This window comes from Leptonychotes weddellii, chromosome 4, assembly GCF_054177405.1.
Source record: "Leptonychotes weddellii isolate Sample4059 chromosome 4, ASM5417740v2, whole genome shotgun sequence".
Lineage (NCBI taxonomy): Eukaryota > Metazoa > Chordata > Mammalia > Carnivora > Phocidae > Leptonychotes > Leptonychotes weddellii.
Window position 1 is genome coordinate 25,403,672 of NC_138372.1, and position 26,030 is coordinate 25,429,701.

General features: G+C 54.9%; 4 protein-coding genes across 7 annotated transcripts in view; 3 read left to right on the plus strand and 1 right to left on the minus strand.

Moving 5' to 3' along the window:
• The window catches only part of LOC102727878 (argonaute RISC catalytic component 3), a 133,014-nt gene extending 131,732 nt beyond the window's left edge, over window positions 1-1,282 (plus strand). The window contains exon 19 of one of the 3 annotated variants that reach the window (XM_081818088.1): window positions 10-1,277. In XM_081818088.1, the coding sequence (XP_081674214.1) occupies window positions 10-139 (130 nt within the window). In that variant the 3' untranslated portion in view covers window positions 140-1,277. Of the gene's footprint in view, window positions 1-9 lie in introns of all 3 variants that reach the window. The other 2 variants (XM_081818089.1, XM_081818090.1) reach the window with 2 other exon arrangements.
• Window positions 1,283-7,583: 6,301 nt separating this feature from the next.
• TEKT2 (tektin 2) lies at window positions 7,584-11,965 on the plus strand. 2 transcript variants are annotated; one of them, XM_031019511.2, is made up of 10 exons: window positions 7,584-7,643; window positions 8,434-8,645; window positions 8,727-8,852; window positions 9,052-9,257; window positions 10,147-10,290; window positions 10,372-10,486; window positions 10,643-10,750; window positions 10,879-11,022; window positions 11,179-11,258; window positions 11,425-11,964. In XM_031019511.2, exons 2-10 carry the CDS (start codon window positions 8,490-8,492, stop codon window positions 11,636-11,638), a joined length of 1,293 nt encoding a protein of 430 aa, XP_030875371.1. In that variant the 5' UTR covers window positions 7,584-7,643; window positions 8,434-8,489; the 3' UTR covers window positions 11,639-11,964. The 2 variants fall into 2 exon arrangements, with proteins under 2 accessions (XP_030875371.1, XP_030875372.1); XM_031019512.2 differs by lacking the exon at window positions 7,584-7,643 and adding an exon at window positions 7,651-7,741 and having other exon boundaries at window positions 11,425-11,965.
• Window positions 11,966-12,182: 217 nt separating this feature from the next.
• ADPRS (ADP-ribosylserine hydrolase) lies at window positions 12,183-18,273 on the plus strand. Its single transcript, XM_006748489.3, has 6 exons — window positions 12,183-12,699; window positions 15,612-15,708; window positions 15,956-16,163; window positions 16,266-16,450; window positions 16,777-16,877; window positions 17,450-18,273. Exons 1-6 carry the CDS (start codon window positions 12,198-12,200, stop codon window positions 17,740-17,742), a joined length of 1,386 nt encoding a protein of 461 aa, XP_006748552.3. The 5' UTR covers window positions 12,183-12,197; the 3' UTR covers window positions 17,743-18,273.
• Window positions 18,274-19,488: 1,215 nt separating this feature from the next.
• COL8A2 (collagen type VIII alpha 2 chain) lies at window positions 19,489-24,675 on the minus strand. The gene is made up of 2 exons (XM_006748484.3): window positions 24,282-24,675; window positions 19,489-23,688 (listed from the first exon to the last, which is right to left on the minus strand). The coding sequence occupies exons 1-2, from the start codon at window positions 24,460-24,462 to the stop codon at window positions 21,770-21,772; spliced, it is 2,100 nt and encodes a 699-aa protein (XP_006748547.1). The 5' UTR covers window positions 24,463-24,675; the 3' UTR covers window positions 19,489-21,769.
• Between the last annotated feature and the right edge of the window lie 1,355 nt (window positions 24,676-26,030).

The window sequence follows — 26,030 nt, forward strand, 5'->3', positions numbered from 1 at the left end:
CTGCCTTAGGTACAGGAGTCAGTGTGTGCAGTGGAAAGGATCGCGACTGAAGAGTCATGAAGTCCTGGCTTCAAACCCTGTTTGCATGATACTCTGGACAAGTTCCTTGATGCTTCTAAGCCTCAGTTTCCTCCATTAAAAGAAGATAATAGTAAGGCTGTTGGGACATTAAATGAGATAATCCCTTTGAGGATGTGCTCCTTCCCTGGGGGTAGCTCACTACTTGGAAGAAGTCCAGCTTACTCAGTGGATAGAGCATGCGACTCTTGATCTCTGGGTCATGAGTTCAAGCCCTACATTGGGCGCAGAGCTTTAAAGAAAAAAGAAGAAAAAAACTTGTCCCTTCATAATTTCCACTAAGCCTATTTATGTCTTTCAGAACATCCCTTCCTGCTAACATGTATTCCCCACACAGTCTTCTCCCAGCTCTATGTCCCCAGACTCTAAACCTAACAGGACAGATTGTGATCTTGTTACCAACGCTAACAAGAATTAGCTTACTAACACATGCTGATGGGTGATGGTGGTTTTTTAACTATATGTGTCAGTTGATAAGTTTGACAATTGAAGAAAATCACCCTAATGTCAGTCTTTGCCGACTAACTACACTGGTATAGAAAAATTCCAAAAAATAATTATACCCAAATGCATACAGTTAAATGGGGGAAATAGTATAACAATGACTCTGAGGCCATGCTCTGAAAAATCACAGAGGCTGTCATGTAACATAGGTAAGTGTAGAAAAGCAGCATGGTTATTGAGGCACACCTCAGCCTACTGCTCTGATTGATTAGGAAAACATGAACTGGACAGAACAAATCAATTATATTGGAGCTCAGCTGCCTGAAGCTTTCTTCATAGAAAAGGGTGCTCAGAGCACTACACTTAAGCGTGCAGAAATGAGGTGGCAGTCCAAAGACGGGGTGGCCATCCGTCTCTTGAGCTTTAAGTTCTCGTGGTTTCCGTGTTTCAGTTGTCCGATCATTTGACAGATTCTTCTCGGCTGCTGAGACTTTCATACCTTGCAGATGTTTTTAGAAAATTAATTAGGTTCATCTGTCAATGCCAGGAAAGAATGTGATCATTTTTACAATATTTGCTAAGATGTTTTTATCATAAAGGGGACCGAAAATCTTTAGTCTTATCTGTAGGAGGAAGATGATTGTTTTCCTATCTTCCATCATTTTCGTTACTTGTACAATTTCTGCAGTTTATAAAATCTTTGCAATGCCTTTATAGAGAGCAGCACTTCTCTCATATTTGTCTCTACTAAAATATTTTCTGGTAAGAATAATGTTTGGATTCAAAATGTGTTTATAATTACAAACAAAACAGACACATTAGAGATTTAGGATTATGAAGCCTAATATGACTTCTGATTCTCCGCTGAAACGAAACCGTTAACAGACTTTTTTGCTATGTGACTTAGAAATAACCTGAAAGTACTTGAAACTGCTAAATGTACAGTATTACTCTGTCTTTAATCTTGCTAAATGGAATTTTCACATTATCTTGCAAAAACCAATACCAAAAACAGGACATAGGAGTAGTTTTTGTTTTGGGGGGAGTTTTTTTGGTACCCCAGGTAGGACCATAGGAATAGTTTTGATGCTGCCCCAGACAGGATTTCAGTAACCACTGTCATTCAGACATAATTCAAAATGTGCTTTGTATTTTATGCAAATGTAACATTAAGGTTGCTTAACCATCTTTATATATATATATATATTTTTTTTTTAAAGATTTTATTTATTTATTTGACAGAGAGAGACATAGCCACAGCAGGAACACAAGCAGGGGAAGTGGGAGAGGGAGAAGCAGGCTTCCCGCAGTGCAGGGAGCCCGATGTGGGACTCGATCCCAGGACCCTGGGATCATGACCTGAGCCGAAGGCAGACGCTCAACGACTGAGCCACCCAGGCGCCCACCATCTTTATATATTTTGTGAGTTTAATTTTTCTAATTAATTTTTGTGCTTTCATAGATTTTAGATTATAAAAGTTTAGATTATAAAAGAGTGGTATCCCTTTGAATAGTGTTTCTTAAAATCTGGTAAGAGGTGCTATCTAAACCTTTAATACAAAAGTATGACTAGTGTCTACGTTAAGGCCCTTTAGATATTAATTTGAAAATCTTCATAAAAGTATAACATTTTACTTTGAGTATGGCAAGCCACTTTCCATTCATTTTAACTGAGATTTTTCTTTCTTATGTAAGAAGAGTGGGCTCTGGAGATAAGAAGAGAAGACCAAGTGGGGAAATAAAATTTGTTTCAACCTCCAGGGCAAGGGTAATGGGAGCCCCAGCCTTTTTTGACTACCATACTGTGTGAAACAAATGACCCTCACCTAAGACTGCGCCCTGGAGATCTCAAGACAGGTGCAAGACCAGCTGAAAATAAACTGGGGAAAAAGCCTAGAATCAAGGAGTTCCCTTTGGAGTAATGTACAAGCAAAGGAAAAAAATACCTGAAGTGAGAGAGGTCAAGTATTTCCACCCACTCTGTGTTTAAAAAAAAAAGGTAGGGGGCGCCTGGCTGGCTCGTCTATAGAGCATTAAACTCTTGATTCAAGCCCTATGTTGGGCGTAGAGCTTACGTTAAAAATAATAATAATAATAATAATTTACTCTGGGACAATGATACCCAACTCTGCTGGCAAACAACTCTTGTATAAAACCTCAAGAACTTCCACCAGACTTTGGAGGAGGGTAGTTACCTAACTATATACATAGCCAAAGCCAGTCCCAATTTAAAGCGAAACTCTTAATGTGACACCAAGTTGTTGCTTGAAAAACATTTTCACAAGCACAGTTGTCACATGTCTAAAACAGCAGTTTCCAGAGGGAAGGCCAGAATTTGATTCACTAGCAAACCTCAACTTCAGTCTTCGCTGTCATCTGCCAGGCATGCTAGTGAGCTGTTTAGGACTTAACTTTGATTATCGACGTAAGACAAGAAAGAAGATAGTGGGAAAAAAAAGTCTTTGAATTTGTACTTTGTTTTTCCGCTTAAGAGGGAAGACAGGCTGAAATAGAACAGCTTTTAAGATGTTCAGTTTGGTATTTCTGCATATTGGAAATAACTGGTATTTTCGCATGCTACTAAATAGGAAAAGATGAACGAAATTATCATTCATCCTGTGAATTGTCTTTACACCCATTTTCCTGTTAGATTTAAATTAAATAGAAAACAACCTCAAGTCAACACCAAAATGGGAACTGCTATTTTGTTAGAGATTAGCCACTTGAAAGAAAAAACAGGGAAAGATAATTTATGTGAAGCGTCTCCAGAGAAAAGGAAGTTAACAATCATGGAGAAATTATAGTCTGGTAATCAGTTAGTTTATAAAGTCTACAATGATCAAGCAGCAAAATAGCACACCTCATTAGGAAAGACTTGGGCAAGAGTACTAAGACATACTGTATTTGCCTCTGGGCATTGGAAGTGCATTCTACAGAAGGATACTTTGGCTTCAGAAGACAACACACAGAATTGGCTGTGCAAGATACACCTCCAGGAGAGGCAATATAGTTATCTTCAGTAGCTAGACGTGGGGGTACCTTATCAAGGTATTATTTTTCATATTAGAGTAAGGTCAGCTGACCAACTAGCAATTAAAATCCTTTTAAACATTGTTCTGGTTGGATAGAAGTTGTACCTCTCTGGGGATCTGAATCATCGGAATTCACTAAATTCGGTAATCTCTGACACTCACTGGGAGGAGAATATTGAGAACAGAGAAGATATATATTATCATACTTCACAGATTTTGAAAGAAAATGGCTTGTTGTTGCCAAAGCACTCCATGTCTCCTGTGGCTAAATCTCAATCACTTAAAAAAAAGTTATGAGTTCACATTCTTCTCTTTCATGGTTTTTTTTTTTTTCACATTTTAAAAAATGTCTTGCTTCATTATCTATATCTCTAGGATCCTTTAAAACCCATGAGAATGTGGAGTGGATACTTAGGTTCTTTAACTCTGAAGACAAAGAGCAGCCAACGGAAGAATACAACTAGACACATGCCAGTTGAGCTCATTATCTTCCTCTTTATAATGTTCAAGCAAGATGTGGCTGCTTTATCTATGAGCACCATTCCCAGGATAATGCACACAATAAACAGAGAAATGATGTATATTTCTGCCACATACTGAGAGTAACCCACTGCATGGATATGATGTATGTGTCCTGTTCGAGGATCCCTTTGAGCATATGGGGCTCTTTTTATACAAGTCCATATTTGACCAGATGTCATCATAATCACAAAACACAGAGCTAAAGCTGCCCACAAGTTTTTGTTAAAAATAAATTTCCGGGCGCCTGGGTGGCTCAGTTGGTTAAGCGACTGCCTTCGGCTCAGGTCATGATCCTGGAGTCCCGGGATCGAGTCCCGCATCGGGCTCCCTGCTCGGCAGGGAGTCTGCTTCTCCCTCTGACCCTCCTCCCTCTCATTCTCTCTCTCTCAAATAAATAAATAAAATCTTTTAAAAAATAAATAAATAAATAAATTTCCTATTCCATTTCCATAAATACACAAGTCCACCAATAAAAGCCAAAAATATCCCCAGCTTGAAGGGGTCATGATAATCTGTAGGCTGTCTGAGGCTGATGTTGGTCTCTCTTCTCTCAGTTCTCTCAGCTACCCATTCAGCCACATGCTCAGCTGTGATACCCCCTCCCTCCAAATGGTAAACGTCATCCGACATAAATTTCCTCTTAGCAGAGAAGTGGAGGACACTTGGAACTGACATCAACTGGTGTATCTGAAAGGCCTCGGGGCTTTCATCATAATCCATCATTACAAAAAATACCTTGTTGAATGCACTGGAGTGCTGCCAGGAATTTGTCAAGATCTGAAATTCTTCAGCAGCACCTTTGCATATTTTTTAAAGATTTTATTTATTTGAGAGAGAGAGGGAGGGAAATCACAGAGGGAAAGTGAGAGGGAGAAGCTGACTCCCCGCTGAGCAGAGAGGCCAACGTGAGACTCCATCCCAGGACCCTGAGATCATGACCCTAGTCGAAGGCAGACGCTTAACTGACTGAGCCGCCCAGGCGCCCTAGCACTATTGCGATTACACATGATCTAAACTTCTGTAGAGTGGTAAACATCACAATAATAGTTTCTTGGTGTTTCTAGTACAAAATGATAGAACATGGCATCACTCGTTCTTATCACTCTGTTTTTCTGGTCCAGTCCATCAGCTGCCTGACCTTTTCTGCTAATATCTTCTTCCCTCAGCCAGGATGTGTAGGAACATCATGAGTCATGAACACCAAGCCCACCACCATAGCCACAGATATATGCCAAAACCACCACCATTCTGCCACATTTATTTACTTCTCTGTTATAAAATGTTTCAAAACATAAACTAAAATTTCTTCATTTCTTCCAGCAATTCATTTGTCCAAAAACTTTTTTTTGGTCTTCCTTAATCCTAGTAAAAGAACAACATCACAAAGTCCCACGCAGGTCTGCTTTGTGAGCCATGTATTAGAGTTTAGAAAATATTCTTTTAAAAAAAGGATTTTATTGGGCGCCTGGGTGGCTCAGTTGGTTAAGCGACTGCCTTCGGCTCAGGTCATGATCCTGGAGTCCCTGGATCGAGTCCCGCATCGGGCTCCTTGCTCGGCAGGGAGCCTGCTTCTGCCTCTGACCCTCCCCCCTCTCATGTGCTCTCTCTCTCTCATTCTCTCTGTCTCAAATAAATAAATAAAATCTTTAAAAAAAAAAAGGATTTTATTTATTAATTTGACATAGAGAGACAGAGAGAGCACAAGCAGGGGGGAGAGGCAGAGGGAGAGGGAGAAGCAGACTCCTGCTGAGCTGGGTGTCTAATGTGGGACTCCCATCTCTGGAACTGGAGACATGACCTGAGCTGAAGGCAGATATTTAACCACCTGAGCCACCGCGGAGCCCCTAGAAAATATTCTGAGGGGGAAAAAAAAAACATCAGTGGTCAGGAAGTTTGGGAAATGTTCTAGCCTCAGTCTTTCTGGAGTGCTTCAGACTCAGATTTCTAACTGCCTGCTGGGCAGCACCTGGATCCACCACAAGCACCTCAAACTTCTTAAAATCCAACGTCATCTTCCCCTTGCCTACCAAGCCCCTTGGTTGTCCTTCCTCTGTGGAGGATCACACCATCCCACCAATCACTGGGATGTTAAAACTGAGGACTCTTCTGGAACTTCTCTCTTTCCATCCTCTATCAACCCTGCACTTGGCCTCTGGGACAGACTGCGTGGGTTTGAGTCCAGGCTCTACCACTTAGTCATGTGACCCTGGGCACGTTCCTCACTTCTCTCGCAGGTAAGACCTACACAGTAATAGCACCCACCTCCTACCATCAACACAGTCCTCAGAAGAGGACCCGGCCAGCCTGGCGGGGGAGAGCTTTCCTCTCGGTTTCCAGAGCCACCACTAGAGGCAGTGTGGAGTCCTAACAGAGAGAAAGTGGGACCTCAGTTTCCATCCCCGCCTTTCTGCAGAGCTAGTCTTTCCTTGGCTGCGAAAACCGAGATAGTGCCTACCTCTCCTATTAGTTATGAACATTAAATGTTAACATCTCCGAAGGCCTAGGATAGTACTGGCATGGTTGAATTATTTTTCCTCCTCTTAAAAAAAAAATGGTTGGGGGCGCCTGGGTGGCTCAGTCGGTTAAGCCTGATTTCAGCTCAGGTCACGATTTCAGGTTATGAGATCCATCGGGCATCCGGCTCCGGCTCAGCGCTTAGACTGCTTCTCTCCCTCTCCCTCTTCCCCTCCCCAATCGCACTGCTCTCTTTCTCTAAAATAAAAAAAATCTTTTTAAAAAATGGTTGGATTTTGTAATGTATATAATTGTTGAATCACTATATTATACACCTGAAACTAATAGAACTCTGTATGTTAACCATAGTGGAATAAAAAAAAAAAAAAGGCTGGATTTTGAGCTTTGCTTCTAATTTTTTTTTTTTTTTTTTTTTTTTAGAGAGAGAGAGCACAAGAGGGGGGAGCGGGAGAGGGAGAAGCAGACTCCCTGCTGAGCAGGGAGCCCGATGCGGGACTCGATCCCAGGACTCCAGGATCATGACCTGAGCCGAAAGCAGTCGCTTAACCAACTGAGCCACCCAGGCGCCCCGAGCTTTGCTTCTAATACCCCAGTTACCTCGCCCAGGGATGCGGCCTCTCCAAAAACAAGCATCATTCCTTCTGTGCCATCAAGCAGATGGATGCAAATGTTGGGCAAGACAGGACCAAAGGAATGTGTTCAATAATGTTAAATACATATACATTTCTGGAAGGATATCTGCTGAGGAGTGAGCCTGAGCGGGAGATTACTTTTTCTATGTACTGTGCACTTTTTTTTTTTTTACCTTGTCGATGCATAACTTATAACAAAATACAAACGTTTAACGTGTACATGGAGCGAACGCGACATCCCGATGCCCTCCTCCTCTGGCCCCCTCCGGGCGCCCCAGCCCTGCGGCCCCCGCCGCCTTCCTACCCCTAGGGCCTCCGGGCCCCGCCGCCGCGCCGCCGCGCGCTTGCCAAGCCAAACACCAGCGGAGGTAACGCGCGGGCGGAGCGCCGGTGCCTAGCAACCGGGGGCGCCGAACAGAGGAGCTGGGGACGCAGGGCGGAAGTGCGAGCGGGGCTGGAGGTGAGAGGCAGAGAAGAGCGGGGCGGTGGGGGGGCTCTCACCCAGGCCGAGCTCCCTCCGTCTCCCCTTCCTCCTCCTTTCTCGGCGCCTGCGCGGGGGTATTCAAACCAAAGACGATTTTCCTGCGGAGGGGAGAGGAGGGCTGGGCTTGGCCCTAGACGGACCCCAGCTCCTCCCAGTGGGGGACCCTCACACACCCGCCCTCCTTCCTCCCACAGAGGTCGGGGAGGGGGGTGGGACGACCAAATGGGCAGGGAGCCAGCCGCCCCCCCCCCAACTCCCTGGTGCCAACCCCTGTCCCTTCAGAGCTAGCTCGTTCTCTTCCTGGATGGAGAACAGGGCTCCTTCTCTTAGATCCCCAGGGTCCTGGCCCAAAGCTGGGGCGAACAAAGAAAAGAAGGTTCCACAAGACTTGGTTGCCTGGAAGCAGGGGTGGAAACTGGATTAAGGGCTATTTTTCCTGCTAACCGCCCCCCCTCGACCAGCCCCACCAAGGGCTTGGCAACACACACACACACACACACACACACACACACCAATGGACTCCATGGTTCCCTTTCACCTGTTCTGGAACCTGCAGGGTCCAGGAATTTGTGTCTGTGGATGGATGGGTGGGAGGAGACTTAGTGGATGCCTCCCACAAAGCTGAGTAAAGCCAGGGCTGTTCCCAAGCCGGCTTCCTGCAGGAAGGGACTTGGAGCAAAATGGACAGGAGCATGTTCTTTGGAGAGGGCTTTTGATCTAGGACAGCATTTCCTGAGTGGTCTCCTGCCTTGTTTTCCCTCTCCAGCGGAGGTGGGTGATTGGAACAGGCCTAGGGTGTTCTGACCCTTCAACCCCTGCGCCATGGCCACACTGAGCGTCAAGCCCAGTCAACGCTTCCGGTTGCCAGACTGGAACACCAACAGCTACCTGCTGTCCACCAACGCCAAGCGGCAGCGAGATGCTTCCCACCAGATCCGCCAGGAAGCCCAGGTCCTCCGCAATGAGACCAACAACCAGGTTGGAGGCCAGAGCCTCGTTGGGTGGGCAGAGGAAGAGCCCCAACCCCACACCCTCTTTATCTGGCTTTGTCTCTTCCAGACCATTTGGGATGAACATGACAATAGGACTCGACTGGCAGAGAGGATCGATACTGTGAACCGTTGGAAGGAGATGCTGGACAAGTGTCTGACAGATTTAGATGCTGAGATTGACGCCCTAATCCAGGCAGGGAGCCAGGACAGGGTGCCAGGAGACCCTGCAGCCAGGACCTCCCCAACCTCCCCACTTCAGGGTCAGCGCACCCTTGATGGGGGTATTGGGTGGCATGTCCACCTGAGTCACTCACTGCCCTTCCACTAAAGTGGGGATGAGAGCTGCTTCCCAGCGAAGGCCCCACTAGTGTCCCATGCCCTCTCTTTTCTAGATGAAGGAGTCGGCAGAGCAAAACCTGCAGGCCAAGAACCTGCCTCTGGATGTAGCAATCGAGTGCCTGACCTTGAGGGACAGTCGGCGCGACATTGATGTGGTGAAGGATCCTGTGGAGGAAGAGCTGCACAAAGAGGTGGAGGTCATTGATGCCACCAAGAAGGCCTTGCAACAAAAGATTAGCCAGGCCTTTGAGAAGCTTTGGTAAGGGAGCATCTAGCATTCCCATGTTCACCTGCACTTGAGGCCTGCATGTCTTTTTTTTTTTTTTTTAAGATTTTATTTATTTATTTGAAAGAGAGAGAGCACAGAGGGAGAGGGAGGAGCAGACTCCCCGCGGAGCAGAGAGCCCGATGTAGGGCTCGATCCCAGAACCCTGGGATCATGACCTGAGCCGAAGGCAGACGCTTAACCGACTGAGCCACCTAGGCGCCCCTATTTTTTTTTTTAAGATTTTTAAATCTATTTATTTGAGAGAGAAAGAGAGAGAGCAGGGGGAGGAGCAGAGGGAGAGGGAAAAGCAGACTCCGTCCTGAGCACAAAGCCTGACACGGGGCTCGATCCCACGACCCTGAGATCACGACCTGAGTCGAAATCGAGAGTCGGATTCTTAGCCGATGGAGCCACCCAGGGGCCCCAAGGCTGCATGTCTTACATGTGAAACGTGTTGTGGGTACTGAGCAGCTGGCTCTCAGGCTGCCTTCTGACCCTGCGGTGCCCACCGCAGAAACCACTAACTGACTGTAGCTCTTTGCCCACCGCCTGGACACGGTCTCAGAACACTTCCCACCACCCTGCTTTAGGCAGCCGTTATCAGTTGATTGGAAGCACGAGACATGAAGCCCATTTGCCACCACCCCAGAGTACCTTCTCGCGAGTGTGTATGTGTGAGCCTCAGTGAGTGTAGCTACATCCAGGTGCCCCCGCGGACACGTGCAAGCCGGCGGGGGCCCCCATTTTGTCTTCAGGGCGCTCCTCCAGCTCTGCCGGTCTTTGTCTCTGCTGCTGCAGCAGCTCCACGGTCACCCCAGCTGGCCCAGCCCTCAGCGTCCCTTCCGGACCACGATCCTGATCGAGTCTGTTCCCTCCCCAGCCTCCTGCAGGAGGTCCGACAGCAGCTCAGCTCTGACCATCGGGACAAAATGGAGACACTGGACATCGACAGAGGCTGCCTCTCTCTCAACCTCAAGTCCCCAAACATCTCTCTGAAGGCTAATCCCATGCGTGTCCCCAGCGGGTAAGAAGTGTTTCACTCCGTTTCTCCTCCCCACCTCACAGCCCACACTCTTCTGAGCCCGGTGTTTCCTGCCCCTCGCAGCTCCTCCACCCTCCAGCAGTGGGACGACTTCAGCCAGTTCAACAAGAACCTGGCAGAGACCGAGATGAAAGCCGCCGTAGAGCTGAGGGAGGCCATGGCCCTAACTATTGCCGAGGTGACTGACCCCTCCCACACCCTGCTCTTCCACGGCCGGCTGGTGGCCCGAGGGTTCCCTGTTGGCCATGTGGCATCACCCCCCCTCAACTTGCGCGATTTCCTCAGATGGCCACGAGCTTATGCCTCCCCTTGCCCTGCCTCCCCTGTCCTTCAGACCAACAATGAGCTCGAAGCCCAGAGGGTGGCCACAGACTTTGCCTTCAGGAAGCGGCTGCGGGAGATGGAGAAAGTGTACAGTGAGCTCAGGTGGCAGGAGAAGAATGTGAGCCTTCTCTGCGTAGTCCCTGGGGCCCGGGGCTCCTCCTGTGGGATGAGAGCCCCCAGGAAGCCCCAGACTGGGTGCCCCACAGCGGGTTCGGCTGGTGGAGACCAGTCACTCTGTCCCTGCAGACCTTGGAGGAGATCGCTGAGCTGCAGGAGGGCATCCGGCACCTGGAGGAGGATCTGCGCAGAAAGTTACAGAACCTGAAGCTGTGCCATACCCGGCTAGAATCCAGAACTTACCGGCCCAATGTGGAACTCTGCCGGGACCAGGTGCGAGGGTACCCCTGTGGGGCATGGGCCCCCCACTCAGGCTTCCTCAGGATCACGCCCCAGCACTTGTTCCTGGCGGAGCAGGGGTGCTGATGGAGGGCAGGATCCAAGCCCATAGGCTGACCTGGGCCTCCCAACCCACCCTTCTGCCTCTAGGCACAGTATGGCCTCACTGATGAGGTTCACCAATTAGAGGCAACCATCGCTGCCCTGAAGCAGAAGCTGGCCCAGGCACAGTACGTTTGGGGAGTGGGCAGGAGGCGACGGGAGACACCTGCCACCCATGGGGCCTTTTGCTGCCTGCTGGCTTCTCTGATGTCTTCCTAACTGAAGGCCAGTGAGCTCAGCCCTGACCTCCCGGCGTCGGGCAGGGGTGACGGGTTGTTCATGCCTCCTCCCCAGGGATGCTCTGGATGCTCTCCACAAGCACCTGGCCCGGCTGCAGGCTGACATTGACTGCAAGGCCAACTCCATGCTGTTGGACGCCAAGTGCATGGACACGCGCAGGAAGCTGACTGTGCCTGCGGAGAAGTTTGTGCCCCAGGTGGACACCTTCACCCGCACCACAAACCGCACCCTGAGTCCACTCAAAAGCTGCCAGCTGCAGCTGGTCTAGTCTTGGGGGGCTGAGGGATGAGGGAAAGGTCAGATGGGAGATGGAAGAGGGTGGGGGGTGGAGAGAATGAATCTAATAAACGTGGTTCTCAGTCCAAACGGCTTTCTGCTCTCCCTGCATATAGCCAGCAGGGAGTGACAGGGCTCTTGGTTTCCTGTGTATGGAGGAGCAAAGTTGGGGAACATCATCCCTCAAGCTCCATGTTCTAAATCTGATTCCTTCCCTCCTCCCTCCTCAGGGAACCCCTCTCTGGGCTAGGCCAGCATCTGCCCGGCTCTAGCAGCGTGACCTCTCACCAGCTCTGCCCAGCTGGACCCTTGCCTGCCCTCTTGATGCCTAGGGGAGGCCCGGGGGAAGCAGACGCGGCTAGGATCACAGTGGGAGGGCTTGGGGGTGGGGGCCCAAGCCTGAGGGAGCCAAGGGCTGGGGCAGCCATGGGAGGGCGGGAGGGCGGAGGTTGCTGGGGCCCAGAGCAAGGCTTGCTAAATGCAGGCCACAGGGAGTGGGGGGTGGGGGGGAACGGAGACAGTGACCTGAAGGGCAGGGCTACCAGGGTCCGATGGTCTGGCTCGGGCCCTCCTCTCACCTCGGGGACCCTTCAGTGGCCATCCCGCCCGTCTGTGAGCCGCTTACAGGTGGGGAGAATGGGGCTAAAAGCAGAGGCCTGGCCCACGCCAGTGCTGCAGGACGCGGGAGCTGCGGCTCCGGGCCGCTGGGCGGCGCTGTGGGCGCAGAGAGGCACCGAGGCTCCGGGCCGCTGGGCGGCGCTGTGGGGCCGGCGGAGGCGGGGGGGCGCTGTCGTGCGGCGCGCGCCGGCCGTACCGGAAGTGGCGACGGCTCCGCGCGGATGGCGGTGGCGGCGGGGATGACGGCGGCGGGCTGCGCGGGGGCTGGGGCGGCCCGCTCCCTCTCCCGCTTCCGAGGCTGCCTGGCCGGCGCGCTGCTCGGGGACTGCGTGGGTTCCTTTTACGAGGCGCACGACACCGTCACCCTGACGTCAGTCCTGCGTCACGTCCAGAGCCTGGAGCCGGACCCGGGCTCGCCGGGGAGCGCGCGGACAGGTGGGCGGGGCCGGGTGCACGTGGGGACGCGTTGGCCAGGGGTCCCCGGGGGCTCGGGCGGGAGAGACAAGCGTCGGAGGTGAAGCTGCCCGGTGCTGCAGGGGCCGGGTCTGGAGGAGCCGCGGGCAGCTCGGACCCAGCGCGTCAGAGTCCAAGCCCCAGCTTCGCTCGTCTCGCCTGGAACGTTCCCGGCTGGGGGCCTGGCAAGCCCGTCCTTTCAGCCGTGCAAGCCGGCGACCCGGGCGTCATTCCCCGGCATTGCGCCTGGTCCCCCGTGTGCACCGCCAGCCCATTCTCCACACAGCAGGGAGTGCGCTACTCCAAACGGACGTGACGGGTCTCCCCCGCCGGAAGCTCTGCAGTGACTTTCCGTTACCCTCAGAATAGAACCAAATTCCTAAACGTGTCCTACCTGGCCGGCCCTCGCCTGAGTCCCCAGGTTCACCTTCCGCCACCCTTGGCCTTGTTTTCTGCGCTCAGCTGCTCTCACAGCAGCTTCCTGTAGCCCAGGCCTTTGCCGTGCTGTCTTTTATATACAAAGCCTGTCTCCTCCCCTTGCGCAGCCAGGTCCTCACCCAGATCTCTGAGGTCAAGCGGCGGATGATTCTTGGAGAGCGTGTAGGATAGTAAGAAAAAGGGGCCATCCTCAGAACCCCGGAGGAGCTAGAGTTGGAAACGGTTTGATGGGAGTTGAAGCGGGGGGGCAGGGCATCAGCAAAACCCAGGAGAATTTCAAGATGGTCACTGGTGTCATGCTACAGAGAGGTTAAGGAGAGGGAAGTTTGGGGCGCCTGGGTGGCTCAGTTGGTTAAGGAGAGGGAAGTTTGGATTTCAAAAACCGTTTTCAGTAGAATGTTGAAGCCTGGAAGTAAGATTTCAGTGGGTTTAGGAGGAAGTGGAGAAAGGAAATAAGAGTATGGTTTGGTATGATAGGAAGGAGAGACAGGAGCCGTGGTTGAGGCAAAGACAAGATGGAGGAATGGTTTTTAATTTTATCTTTGTTTTGATGTTAAGATGAAAGAAAAACATTTTAGGTGTTTTAGAACCTTTTGGATGCAAGTAGCAGAAAACTCAGCTCATAATGACCTAAGCAAAAAGAGAGTGCATTGGCTGACATAACTGAGAAGTCCAGAGGTGGGTCTGGCTTCAGGTGGAGATGAATCCAGGGGTTCAAACCACATCATTAAGACCCAGCTCCCCTCCTTTTAAAGATTTTTTTTTTAATATTTTATTTATTTATTTGACAGAGAAAGACAATGAGAGCAGGAACACAAGCAGTGGGAGTGGGAGAGGGAGAAGCAGGCTTCCCGCCGAGCAGGGAGCCCGATGCGGTGCTCGATCCCAGGACCCCGGGATCATGACCCAAGCCGAAGGCAGACGCCCAATGACTGAGCCACCCAGGCACCCCATCCCCTCCTTATTCAGATCCGTGTTCTGACAGGTTGACTTCACTCTCTCTGGCAGACCCTCCCCATGATGTGGTCTCAGCAGCTCCAGCAGAGGAAGAGTCTGTCTGCAGCGGCCCCAGCAGAAATCCCAGACTGCATCTCCTTGGCCTGGCTTGGCCATCTGTCCATCCCTAAACAAAGGAGTAGGGTGTGCTATTTGAGGAGGGTAGTGGTGGTGTGAACCTTATGCCCCAATAACATGGGCTGAGAATGATAGAGAAGTGGCTCCCTGGGGGAAAGCAGGATTCAGGGACCAAACGAAGGGAGCACGGGTGCTACTACACCACACAGGGAGAGGTTGAGGGGACAGGAGAGGAGAGGGAGGAAGAACAAATCCGCTGGGGAGCTGGGCTGGGTGGACTGGAAGAGGGACTGACTTGGTCAAGAGGTGACAGGAGAGTGTGGCTGTGGGTAAGAGGCCTGTCCACCCCTCTTCCTAGTAAAGCCAGAGGAGCCCCTCTTAGGAGCTCCACTTAGAGCCCTATTCTTAGGAGCCCCCTAAGAGTGAAGGGGAGAAAGTGGGGCAGGGGGCTTGTGGTACACAGAGGAGTGGGAGTGGGGTGGGGGATCGCTAGGGAGTGTGCTTCCTTCTCTGTAGCTATCTCTTCCTTCAGTAAAACCAAGTGCTACTGGTCCGTTGCTGGCTCACAGCCTACGTGGGACATCTTCATATAACCGGCATTGCTTGTCCGAAGTGCCAGAGCGGTAGTCCTGGGCACCCAGAAGGAGAGGGGCTTGGGACGCCTGGGTGGCTCAGTTGTTAAGCATCTGCCTTTGGTACGGGTCATGATCCCCGGGTCGTGGGATCGAGCCCCGCGTCGGGCTCCCTGCTCAGCGGGAGGCCTGCTTCTCCCTCTCTCACTCCCCCTGCTTGTGTTCCCTCTCTCATTATCTCTCTCTCTCTGTCAAATAAATGAATAAAATCTTAAAAAAAAAAGAGTGGGGCAGGTGGAGGGGCTGTTGACCCAGGCTCCAAGGTTGGTTCTGGGGATGTGGAGGGGAGCGGTGGGATGTAACGGAAGGGCTTTGAAGGCCAAGGCAGTGAATTTGGCCTAATCCTGAAAGCAACAGACAGCGATTTAGAGCAAGAGAGTGAGATGAGGAAAGGGATAGTCACTTTTAGGAAGAATTTTCTGGCTGCACATACAAGCTGGGTTGGAGGGTGGTGCAGGAGAGCTACGGTCATGGCAGTCAGAGGGGGGCAGAAGATTTTCCTTCAGAAATCAGCAGGTCATTATAACTGATTCGGAATAAAGAATTACTGAAAATCCCCAGGCCCGGAACCCAGGAAATTGGGTGGGAGAGAGGGAGGCTCGGTCAGTAGAGCATGTACCTTGTTCTCAGGGTCCTGAGTTCAAGCCCCACACTGGGTATAGAGCTTCCTTAAAAAAGGGGGGTGGCCGGAGCTTCCACCTTCGAGCCCTGCAGCGCGATCTCCCCCTCCCCCCCACCCTGTCCCTGCAGAAGTGTTGTACTACACAGATGACACGGCCATGGCCAGGGCCCTGGTGCAGTCCCTGCTGGCCAAGGAGGCCTTCGACGAGGTGGACATGGCTCACAGGTGAGGGGGGCGGTCCTGGGGGGAGGCGAAGCGGGTGGGCAGAGTAACCGTACTTCTTGACCAGAGCGATGATGTGGGTGGGTGCGTGCTGGGCGCCCCCCTCGGCAGGGCAGAAGGGGCAGCACTGCTGCTACGGGATCCCTAGGGCCCTGAGGCTGCTGCTTTTCCCGGACCAGCCAGAGCTCTCCTCTTCGGGCCCCAGCACACATCTGTTCAGCCCGCATCCTGTCTCCCTTCTCTCCCCTAGATTCGCTCAGGAGTACAAGAAAGAGCCTGACCGGGGTTACGGCGCTGGAGTGATCACTGTCTTCAAGAAGCTCCTGAGCCCCAAGTGCCGCGATGTCTTTGAGCCCGCCCGGGCCCAGTTTAACGGGAAAGGCTCCTATGGCAACGGGGGTGCCATGCGGGTGGCCGGCATCTCCCTGGCCTATAGCGATGTCCAGGATGTGCAGAAGGTAGTCCAGGCGGGCTGGCTGCTGGGCGTTTCCCTTCCTCCCTCGTCTCTGCAGCCCGGGTTCTGTGACAGCACGTCTTTGCTCCCACTGCCTCTGCCCTAGTTTGCCCGGCTCTCAGCCCAGCTGACACACGCCTCCTCCCTGGGTTACAACGGCGCCATCCTGCAGGCCCTGGCCGTGCACCTGGCTTTGCAGGGGGAGTCGTCGAGTGAACATTTCCTCGAACAACTCCTGGGCCACATGGAAGAGCTGGAGAGTGACGCCCAGTCCGTCTCAGATGCCAGGGAGTGAGTATGGCAAGGAGGCAGGCTGGAAGGGCGTGTGTGGGTGTGCATGCGTTGTGGGGTCCTCTGGCATCTCCACAAGCTGAAACCTTTCTTTTTTAATTGCAGACTTTGAGGAGGGGTGGGAGGAGCCCCTTTGCCTTGACTCTACTCCGAGGCTCTTAGGGTACCAGAGAGTAAGACGAGCGGCTCACACCTAGCCCTCTCCTACTTCTTGTCAGGACACCAGTGCTGGGTGTCAGCCTGATCACCTCCCCGCCTCCCCCTCCCACATCCCTCCCCCTGCCTGCCGGCTCCGACCTCCCTGAAATCTCGCCCCCGACCCACAGGTTGGGCATGGAGGAGCGTCCCTACTCCAGCCGACTGAAGAAGATTGGCGTTCTTCTGGAGCAGGACTCGGTGACCAGAGAGGAGGTGGTGTCCGAGCTAGGTGGGTAGACCCTCACACCCGGCATCCTCAGGGCGAGTCCTGGGCTTCGGGAAGGACGGGAGCCTGGGGCACGCCTGCTGCCGCGTTTCTCGCCCGCGGCTGCGGTCCCTGGCAGGGTCGGGAACACAGCGCCTCCTTGCTGGGGTTACCAGGGCTGCCACGCTGCCGGCCTCACAGCTCGGTGTCCCCAGGAATGGCAGGTGGCCACTAGTTTTGACCGTTCATGTTGACCCCTGGTGCTTGTTTATAGAGTACCTGTGCTGTGTTCGGGCAGCATACAGGACCCTCTGCCTGTGGCTCATTTCACCCCCACACCAGCCTTTGTTCCCTCTCTGCCCGAGGAGTCGAATCCCAGAAACCGGAATCTCGGCCGCGAGGGAACTTGCCCGGCCCCGTGCTAGCAGGACGGAGAGCCGGGATTTGAGCCTGGGTAGTCTAATCCTAGAGCCTGTGCTCCGAACCCCAGCCCAGCTTGAAACTGAGAGCACTGACTTGGGGCACGCGGCCGGAAGGAGCCTGGGGACACAGAGGGTGGGGGAGCGTGGGGTCCCCATGTGCTGCCTTCCCTACAGGCAATGGCATCGCTGCCTTCGAATCTGTGCCCACCGCCATCTACTGCTTCCTGCGCTGCATGGAGCCGGACCCCGAGATCCCCTCTGCCTTCAACAGCCTCCAGAGGACTCTTATCTATTCCATCTCGCTCGGGGGGGACACAGACACCATTGCCACCATGGCTGGGGCCATTGCCGGGGCCTACTATGGGATGGGACAGGTGCCAGGGAGCTGGCAGCAGAGCTGCGAGGGCTATGAGGAGACGGACGTCCTGGCCCACAGCCTGCACCGTCTCTTCCAGAAGAGTCTGTGAGGGCCTCAGCAGCTGGGACGCCGCCATGTCCAGCCGGCCCCACTACAGCTTGGATCGGAGACGCTGTGGTTCCTCGGGTACTGGTCCCCGCCTCCGTCAGCCTGCGGTGTGGGCAGAGCACACAGCTGGGCTGGGGTCCCGGGGGAGGTGACTGGACAGCGAGGGGACGACTGGTGCCGGGTTTCCGGCTCACTGCAGAGCCTGGGGCCCCTCGGCTCCTTGGGCGGACGGGAGGGATCAGGACAGGTTTTACTTTGGAAGGGTATCCGTGGCATTTTCCTGTCTTATTCAAGACATGGGATGGGGGTGGGGGGTGTGGGCAGAAATGATCGGCAGTGGCACCATTTCTTCTCGTTGAGATGTAGCCAATTTGCCAGAAAGCATGTCTTTGACTGGGCAGAGCCCCTGGGTCGAGGAAACCAGCACTTGCATCTAGCTGATCTGGATGTACACCTGGCCCTTGGCCGTCATGGGGCTTGTTAACAGCTTCCAGCGGAAGTCACAGCAATAAACAGCTTTTGGTAAATCCCACCACTGGTGCCCATGTTTCTCCTCTGCCCTGAAGGAATTTCCGCCCCACCCCCACCCCACCCCGCACACCCCCTTGACCTTCTCAAGCCTTGTACCTCTTCATCCGCTCTGCTAGGAGCCAGTAGCAAGGCTGCGGGGTTGTCGGGCAGATTCCTCCCATTCTTCCAACCGGCTGTGCTGTTTGGCCAGGAAGGGCAGAGCGGGCATGGTTTGGTGCTTTTTCCTGTTGGAGATCATTCAGAGTGGCCCAGGCAGTGGCAGGACAAGCCAGATGTCCCTGCTCTCAGAGGCTTCATAGGTTGCTCCCCAAATAGGTCCCAGGTCCTGCTGGCCCAGGAACAGGACCCCAGTAGGAGGATGCAAAGGGCACCCTCTCCCACCAGACTGCCAACCCTTGGGTGAGGAGGGTGCATCATGTCGGTGCCCTGGGTGGACTGAAGGCTATGGGCCTCATTCTGTATCTTGGGCCCCAGTCAAAGGCCTTCACTTGAAGTTTTGCACACTATTCATTCTGAAGAAAGGAAAATTGAAAGGGAGAAGACCCCTCCCCTCTAACTTTAGGGATATTCTCCAATTATCCTTCCAGCCTCGGTGGAGAGAGAAGCATACCCAGTTCTGCAGCCAGCCTCAGGTCTGAGGACTGACGGGCAGGCCTGCTTTCAGCTGAGACGGTGTCCTGCCGGGCCGGGGCAAACCACAGGACTTTCCAGGGCTTGGATTGTTTCAGGTTTGCTGCCCCCATCCCTAGAGCCCCAGACAGATTCTTAGCGCTGAGCACAGCAGCTGTGGGCAGGTGCTTTCCACCCAGGACAGCCCCCCGAGTCCTGCCTTCAGCAGTGGGCCTGGCACTGGCCCCCACCCTCAGGATCAAAGGGTCATGATTTCATTCATAATTTGTATCAAATGTTGAAACTTGGTCCCTGGGATCCGGAGCCAGCTGTCATGCCCCAGTACCCCTGAGAGCTTGCGGGAATGTTCCAGGGAAGCTCAAACCATCTCCCCTCGCTGCAATCACTGCCTTGCTTTGGTTGCTTAAAATGCCTCTTGGTGCAGAGCCTTGGCAGCCTAGGAGCATGGAGCATTTCTGATGTGGTGGTGACAGAAACACGGCTGGGGGCCTGGGGAGGAACGCATGCTCCTTGAGAGAAGGCGAAGAGCAGGAGCCCCAGAGGCTTGAGACCCCCCCCGCGTTGCTGCTGGGCCCGCACAGCGGTATTTCATACAAGAGGTTTTATTGAGGTGGTGTCAGTACAATCCGTCAATACTGCTGGTTTTCTTTTCAAAAAGAAGTCCCTTTTTGCTTTTTTTGTTGTTGTTCCCAAGTGCATTTTTTCCTAATCTGTGACACAGGGCACATAATAGGTATGTAGAGAACTAAGCTTCCTATACCAGGTTAGAAATGAAATTACCAATGAAAACATTCAAACCTTAATCTTAAAAAAAAAAAAAAAAACCCTAGGAATCAATATAAAAATGCACCAAGGTACCGTAGTTTTCATAGTTAAAACTTGGCATCGTTTATCAAAGCTAGTCAAGTGGACACCTGGCACTAAAATCCCATAGACATTTCAGAAACACCAGCCACCCCTCCCCAAAGGCTTCAGGAATGACATTTAGCAGAAGCTAAGTTCTGTGAAACAGCTCTTTCTGGCTCCCCCAGTGCCCTCCTTAGTCCCCTGGGCTCCCCCTGAGAGAGCTGATGAATCTCCACCCATCGGAACACCTCCCTGACCGATCAGATGCTGGTGGCTTTGGCCCAGGAAGGAGGCTGAGCAAAAAGGACCCCAGCACGCTCGGTTTGAGACTCATTCATTCTCTCGGGTATCGGAGATCAAGCAATCTATCATGAACCCCAGCCAAAACCTGTTCAAGTGTCTCTTGCACAGCTTTGGGTTTCACTTCTTTTGAAAGACAAAACAAGCAAAGGGCCTGCTTTGTTGGGAGAAGTGGGTCGGGGAGGAGGCCTGCCCAGGGGCCCGGGGGCCCGCAGCGCAGTGAGCCAGAGGTCAGCCACCACCGTTCCCCAACACGGATGGTCTGGTGCTGGCCAGAATCGGAGCAGTGCGAGACCACACCGGGCGACCCAGGTTCACACTTGGTACAGAGAAGTGGGTCGGCTCGGGGAGGGCTGATGGAGAGGCCCCGCGCCCCCTGGGAAAGTGGCCATCTTTGCTCCAGCATTAATCTCAGCTTTATCCACTGAGTTTGAACTAGGAGATGGGAGAGGGATCCTGCCCGTTTCCTGCAGGGGGCGCTCTGCTTGGGGAAAACGGCAGAAACATCCAGAGGCAACTCATTCCAAAGGGGCCTGTTGGCACCCTTTTCCTCAGAGCCTCAGCCTTCTGGGCCCTAATCCTGCTTAGAACAGGAAATTGGAACCAGAGGGTAGAAGGAGAGGAAGCCCCCTCAGATTAACCCCTCTAGTAGACACACATACCCGCCATATGGTTCTTGTTAAGGAGAAGCAGGCGGGAGCCTTCTTCATCCCCGAGCTTGTGTGTACCTTGTTCTGAGGGCCAAAAAAGAGGCTCTCTGCCTTGGGGACACTTGGGGGGGGGGATACCTTACAATTTTGTATGAAAAAATCAGCCCTCCCCCAGCAGGTGGAAGGAGAGAAAGGGAGGGTACTCGAGTTCGCTGATGGTCCATCCTGCCCCGGGCCTGCTGTGGCAGTCCCCAAGGGCCTGTGTGGCTGCCCTTAATGCTGAGCAGAGCCAGTCAGTGGGAGCAGCCTGGGAGAAGGAGGTGGACATGAAGGGCCGCCATCGTGCCCCAGATCCGTGCCCCTCCCATCACAAACCACCGCTCCTGCGGTTGCAGCTGGAGCAGAAAAGGGGTTGGCCCTTCCCAGGACCCTGCAGAGAAGGGGCCACGCACCTGCACCTGCCATGGACAGGCCTGATGCCACAGCATCACGCTGGGGGTGCAGTCCTGGCAGGGCGTCCACACTGGCGACCTCGATGCTCCCTGCCCTTTGCTTTCCCCTGGAAGCAAAAACTCTTCAGGGGATGGAGGTCCCAGGGGAGCTGGAAGAGCCCCAGCCGAGATCCGAGGTACCATCTGGGGGCCAGCAGGAAGGGCAGGGCTTGGGCCTGTGTCTCCCTGGGGGAATGGAATGGGGAGCTCAGTCCCCTCTCCGCTCTGACTCAGAGAAGCAGCATCCTTCACCACCCAGCAGAGCCCAGGACTCCAGAGAGGGCAGAGGGCTCCGGCAGCTGGGCTGAGCATCCTGGGGCCCCTGCCTGCAGTGGGGGCGCAACCCCAACGCTGCACAGACACTTCGGGGAGAGGAACTCCGGCCAGCCTCTTCCAGAAACCACCTCAGCCTGCATGGAGGGAGGAACCAAACCAGTCTCCTCGGGCCAAGGCCACGGCCGCCTCTGCTTCCGCATCTGTTCAGCCTTTGGTTTTTTTCTTTAAATGGAGGTTCTTGTAACTGAGAAGGTCTCTCTACCACTAAAGAGGAAGAGGCCAAGGCGGCAAGGCCCCCGTGGTGTTATGTGGGGCAGAGCAAGAACCCTGAAAAGGAGGAGTGGATATACTCGGTGGAGTAGAGGCCGTTGGCCTGGTCCGACGGCATCTGCACCCAGACCTGGTCGTTGGGCCGCAGCTGGAGCACGGCCCCGCCAGACGCCTGGTCCAGGTAGCCCTTCTTGTATTCATCATAGGTGTACGTGGCTGGCACGTTGTTCTTGTACAGGGCCACCCACACATTGGTGCCCTTGATGTGCACGTGGTAAGCGAAGTAGTAGACCCCGCCCACAGGGCAGGTGAAGATGCCGGTGGCCGGGTTATAGCCACTGTGGCCATTGTAGAGAGTCCGGTCAAATTTGACAGGCATGCCCGAGGCGGGAAAGGGTGAGGTGAGCACGGCGGTGAAGGCGGGTGTGGTGTGGGCCGACAGCTCCCCCAGGCCAAACTGCGGCTTGCCCCCCTTGCCCAGCACAGCGCCCTCCACGCCACCGTTGGGCAGGTGCAGGCCGGCGATGCCAGACTCATCAAAGGCCCCAGGGGCACCAGGGGGACCGGGAGGCCCCGGAGGCCCAGGAGGGCCAGTGAGTCCTGGGGAACCGGGGACCCCAGGGGGCCCTGTAGGCCCAGCCACTCCGGGTTCCCCCACTTTCCCCTCTCCAGGCAGCCCTGGCAAGCCGGGTTCGCCCTTCAGGCCTGGCAGTCCCTGGGGCCCGATAGGACCAGCTGGGCCCTGGAGCCCTGGGATTCCTGAGGGGCCCCTCAGGCCTGGCTGCCCAGGGAGCCCCAAGTCGCCCTTCTGCCCCAGGGCTCCTGCCACCCCTGGTCCCCCAGGGCGGCCCGTGAAACCGGGCTCACCTTTGGGCCCAGTTGGTCCAGGGAGTCCATGGGCACCAGGGAGTCCCCTCTCTCCTGGAGGCCCAGGTTTCCCAGCCAGGCCATTAGGCCCCTGGTCACCCCGAATACCAGGCATTCCTGGGGGTCCTCCAGGCCCTGTCTCCCCCTTGGGCCCAGGGGGCCCACGTCTGCCAGGGAGTCCTGCAGACCCTGGAAGTCCTGGAGGCCCCCCAAGGCCCTGCGGGCCCTGCTCCCCTGGCTCCCCATCCTCACCTGGCTCACCCCTGTCCCCCAAGAGTCCTGGGACCCCAGCTGGACCCCTGTCCCCCTTGGGGCCTGGCAGTCCTGGTACCCCATAGCCAGTGGGGCCTATCAGGCCAGGGGGGCCCCGGGTTCCTGGTTCCCCTTTGGCCCCTGCTGGGCCCTGTGGCCCTGGCACTCCTACTGCCCCTGGTATTCCCACACCATCCACCCCAGGGGGCCCTTTTGGGCCCAGAGCCCCTGGCTCCCCCCTAGGTCCTGGTACTCCGGGAGGCCCCGACTCACCCTTATCTCCAGGGGCCCCAGGAAGCCCATCCAAACCTGGTTTGCCCAAGCCAGCTGGACCAGGGAGGCCAGGGGGTCCAGGGGCACCCCCCTGCCCTGGGGCCCCAGGTAGTCCTGGCTGGCCCACTCCATTATCCCCCTTGAGACCTCGATCCCCTGGGGGCCCTGGCTCCCCCTGGGGCCCTGGCTCCCCTCCGAATCCTGGGGGTCCTGGCACCCCTTGGGGGCCTGGCTTTCCAGGGACAGCAATGCCTGAGGGCCCAGGGAGGCCAGGAGGTCCTGGGGGCCCCCGAAGGCCCTGGTCCCCTCGGAGCCCTGGCTCACCCCGAAGCCCTGGCTGTCCTGGTGGTCCAGCCTTGCCCGGGAGCCCTGGGGGACCAGCCTTGCCCATCCGGGAAAAGCCAGGGGGGCCGGCAGGGCCAGGCTGCCCATGGAGTCCTGGCTTTCCGGTGCCTGGTTTTCCTGGGAAGCCAGGAGGGCCAGGGGGTCCCCGAGGCCCGGGCTTCCCAGGCGGACCGGGCTCGCCTTTCAGGTCCATCGGCAGCAACGGAAGAGGCATTTCTGAGAAAGAGAGAGAGACAGAGAGAAGGGGCAGTCAGGGGCCCGGCAAGTGGGGACGTGGGTCGCATCTACCCACACCCCCATGAGGTAACACTACATCTGCTCGTGAAGGCCACACCCCGTCTCCCTCTCCGTGCACTCATGGAAGATGGGCTTTGGGGGTTTAGGTCCAGCGGCCCTCTTGGGGGCTCCTAGCACCCAACCTACCCAGGCTGGGCCTTCGCCCGGAGCTTGGGGTGACTCCCGTCCCTGCACCACCTGGGGGGGTGGAATGGACGCCAGGTGGCGCCAGCAGCCCTCCTTAGAGCCCGTCGGACCAGTCCGCCCCTCCCCCGGCCCCCGCTTCGGTCCCGCCCCTTCCCCACCCGCGCGGAAGACCCCTTCTGCCAGCCGGTCGCGCCCCACTTCCGACCGTTCGGAGGTCGGAGGCGCTGGACCCGCGTCAGGACGAAAAGGGAAGGGCGGGGGGAGATCTCAGGTGGGAATGGAGAGGCTGTGGCTGGGGGCCAGGGAGGAGCTGGTGGGGGGGTCAGGAGGCAGGGAGGTGGGGGTCAGGAGCCGTCCGAGGCCCTGCGGGGCGGGGAGGCGCTCACCCAGGTACTGGCCCTTGCCCTCGCGGAAGGGCGGCCCCACGGGTCCTTTGTGCATGGGCTGCACGTACTTCACGGGCGCGTAGCCCGCGGCCCCGCCGGCCCCGCCTCCGGTGGCCGCCCTCGGCCCGCACCCCAGCAGCAGCAGCAGCAGCGAAGACAGGGGCGTCAGAGCCCCCCGCATGGCGTCCGCGGGCGCGCTGCAGGGAGGAACCGAGAGGGGCCGTCAAGCCAGCCCCCGGGTGGCTTCGCACCGGGCCCAGGGACTCCCCGAAAGATCAGGACGGAGGTGTTATTCACGAGCAACGCCCACCGTGTCCGAGGCTGCGGGAGTCACCTGCTAAAGCTCCCGCAAGCCTGCGCAGCGCTCTCCGTCCTCCCGGGGGCCCTCTCCCCTGGACGCAGCGCTCTCCCAAGTCTCCCGGGGGCCCTCTCCCCTGGACGACAGCCTGCCCCACAGCGGCCGCTTGGCAGCCAGACGCCCTTCCAGCGCACCCATCTGACCCCGGCGCACCCCTGCTAAGACCCTTGGATGATAAGACCCAGTACCATGTGCTGGGCCGGCTTTCTGCCAGGTCCCAGGCTGAGTTCTCCAGAGACAGGAACTCCCTTAATGCTCTCAGTACTTGAACAAGTTATTATCACTGTCATCCCCATTTTCCAGATGACAAAACTAAAGCAAAGGGCAGCAGAACTGGGGTCTGAGGTCTGCCTGACTTCACGTTATGTTGATGGTGCCCTCCTGGGGCTCCCCTCTGCCTTCAAGATCAAATCTGTGGTGCCTAGCAGGACGTTCAGGGCCTTTTAAAAATCTAGTCCCTGCCTGTCTCCAACCCTATCACCTACCACCGCTTTTCCGTCCCTCCGCTCCCCCATACCTTTGCCCCTGACACCAGGCAGCCTCACACTTCTGGGCTTTTGCCCCTGCTGTTTCTCTGCCCTCGATGTTTCTTTCTTTTCTTTCTTTCTTTTTCTTTCTTTCTTTCTTTCCTTCCTTCCTTTCGTTCTTTTCTTTCTTTCCGTTTGTCTGCTTTTTAAGATTTTATTTATCTATTTGACAGAGAGAGACACAGCGAGAGAGGGAACACAAGCAGGGGGAGTGGGAGAGGGAGAAGCAGGCTTCCCACCAAGCAGGGAGCCCGATGCGGGGCTCGAACCCAGGACCCTGGGATCATGACCTGAGCTGAAGGCAGATGCTCAACGGCTGAGCCACCCAGGCGCCCCTCGATGTTCTTTCAATTTCCTACTCATCCTTCAGGACGCTGGGACGCTTTTGTCACCCCTTCCTCTCTAAAGTTGACCCCTCACCCCTTTGTGTCCCGATCTAGCCCTGCCACAGCACGGAGCTCAGCTGTGAGAACAAGGCCTGGGTGGGGAAGAAGCACAAACTCTAGAGATGGACACGCAGCCCGAGTGGTCCACTCTGGGAACCTGTTTCCTTAGGGGGTAAGATGTCCCACACAACGCAGATGTGCATCCACGGATGAATGGATAGACTGTGGCGTAGCCACCCCGTGGGACAGGATTCAGCGAGGCAAAGCAATGAAGCGCTGCTTCGTGCTACGACACAGGAAAATCCTGAAAACATCATGCTAAGTGAAGCAGCCGGTCACAGAATCATATATGATTCCATTTATATGAAGTGTCCAGAAGAGGTAAACGTAAAGACACAGAAAGTGGACTAGTAGTTGCCTCGGGCTGGGGGGAAGGGGAAAAGGGAGCGATCACAAAGCGGGCAGGGTTTCTGTTAGA

Excerpts from the sequence above, each read along its gene's own strand:
- ADPRS (XM_006748489.3), top strand. The coding sequence starts at position 12,198 with ATGGTCTGGCTCGGGCCCTCCTCTCACCTCGGGGACCCTTCAGTGGCC. Across the intron at positions 15,709-15,955 it reads GAGGTGGACATGGCTCACAG|ATTCGCTCAGGAGTACAAGA; the intron begins GTGAGGGGGGCG and ends TCTCTCCCCTAG. Across the intron at positions 16,878-17,449 it reads GGAGGTGGTGTCCGAGCTAG|GCAATGGCATCGCTGCCTTC; the intron begins GTGGGTAGACCC and ends CCTTCCCTACAG.
- TEKT2 (XM_031019511.2), top strand. The coding sequence starts at position 8,490 with ATGGCCACACTGAGCGTCAAGCCCAGTCAACGCTTCCGGTTGCCAGAC. Across the intron at positions 10,487-10,642 it reads TGGCCCTAACTATTGCCGAG|ACCAACAATGAGCTCGAAGC; the intron begins GTGACTGACCCC and ends CCTGTCCTTCAG. Across the intron at positions 10,751-10,878 it reads TCAGGTGGCAGGAGAAGAAT|ACCTTGGAGGAGATCGCTGA; the intron begins GTGAGCCTTCTC and ends CTGTCCCTGCAG.
- COL8A2 (XM_006748484.3), bottom strand. The coding sequence starts at position 24,462 with ATGCGGGGGGCTCTGACGCCCCTGTCTTCGCTGCTGCTGCTGCTGCTG. Across the intron at positions 23,689-24,281 it reads GGGCAAGGGCCAGTACCTGG|AAATGCCTCTTCCGTTGCTG; the intron begins GTGAGCGCCTCC and ends TCTCTTTCTCAG.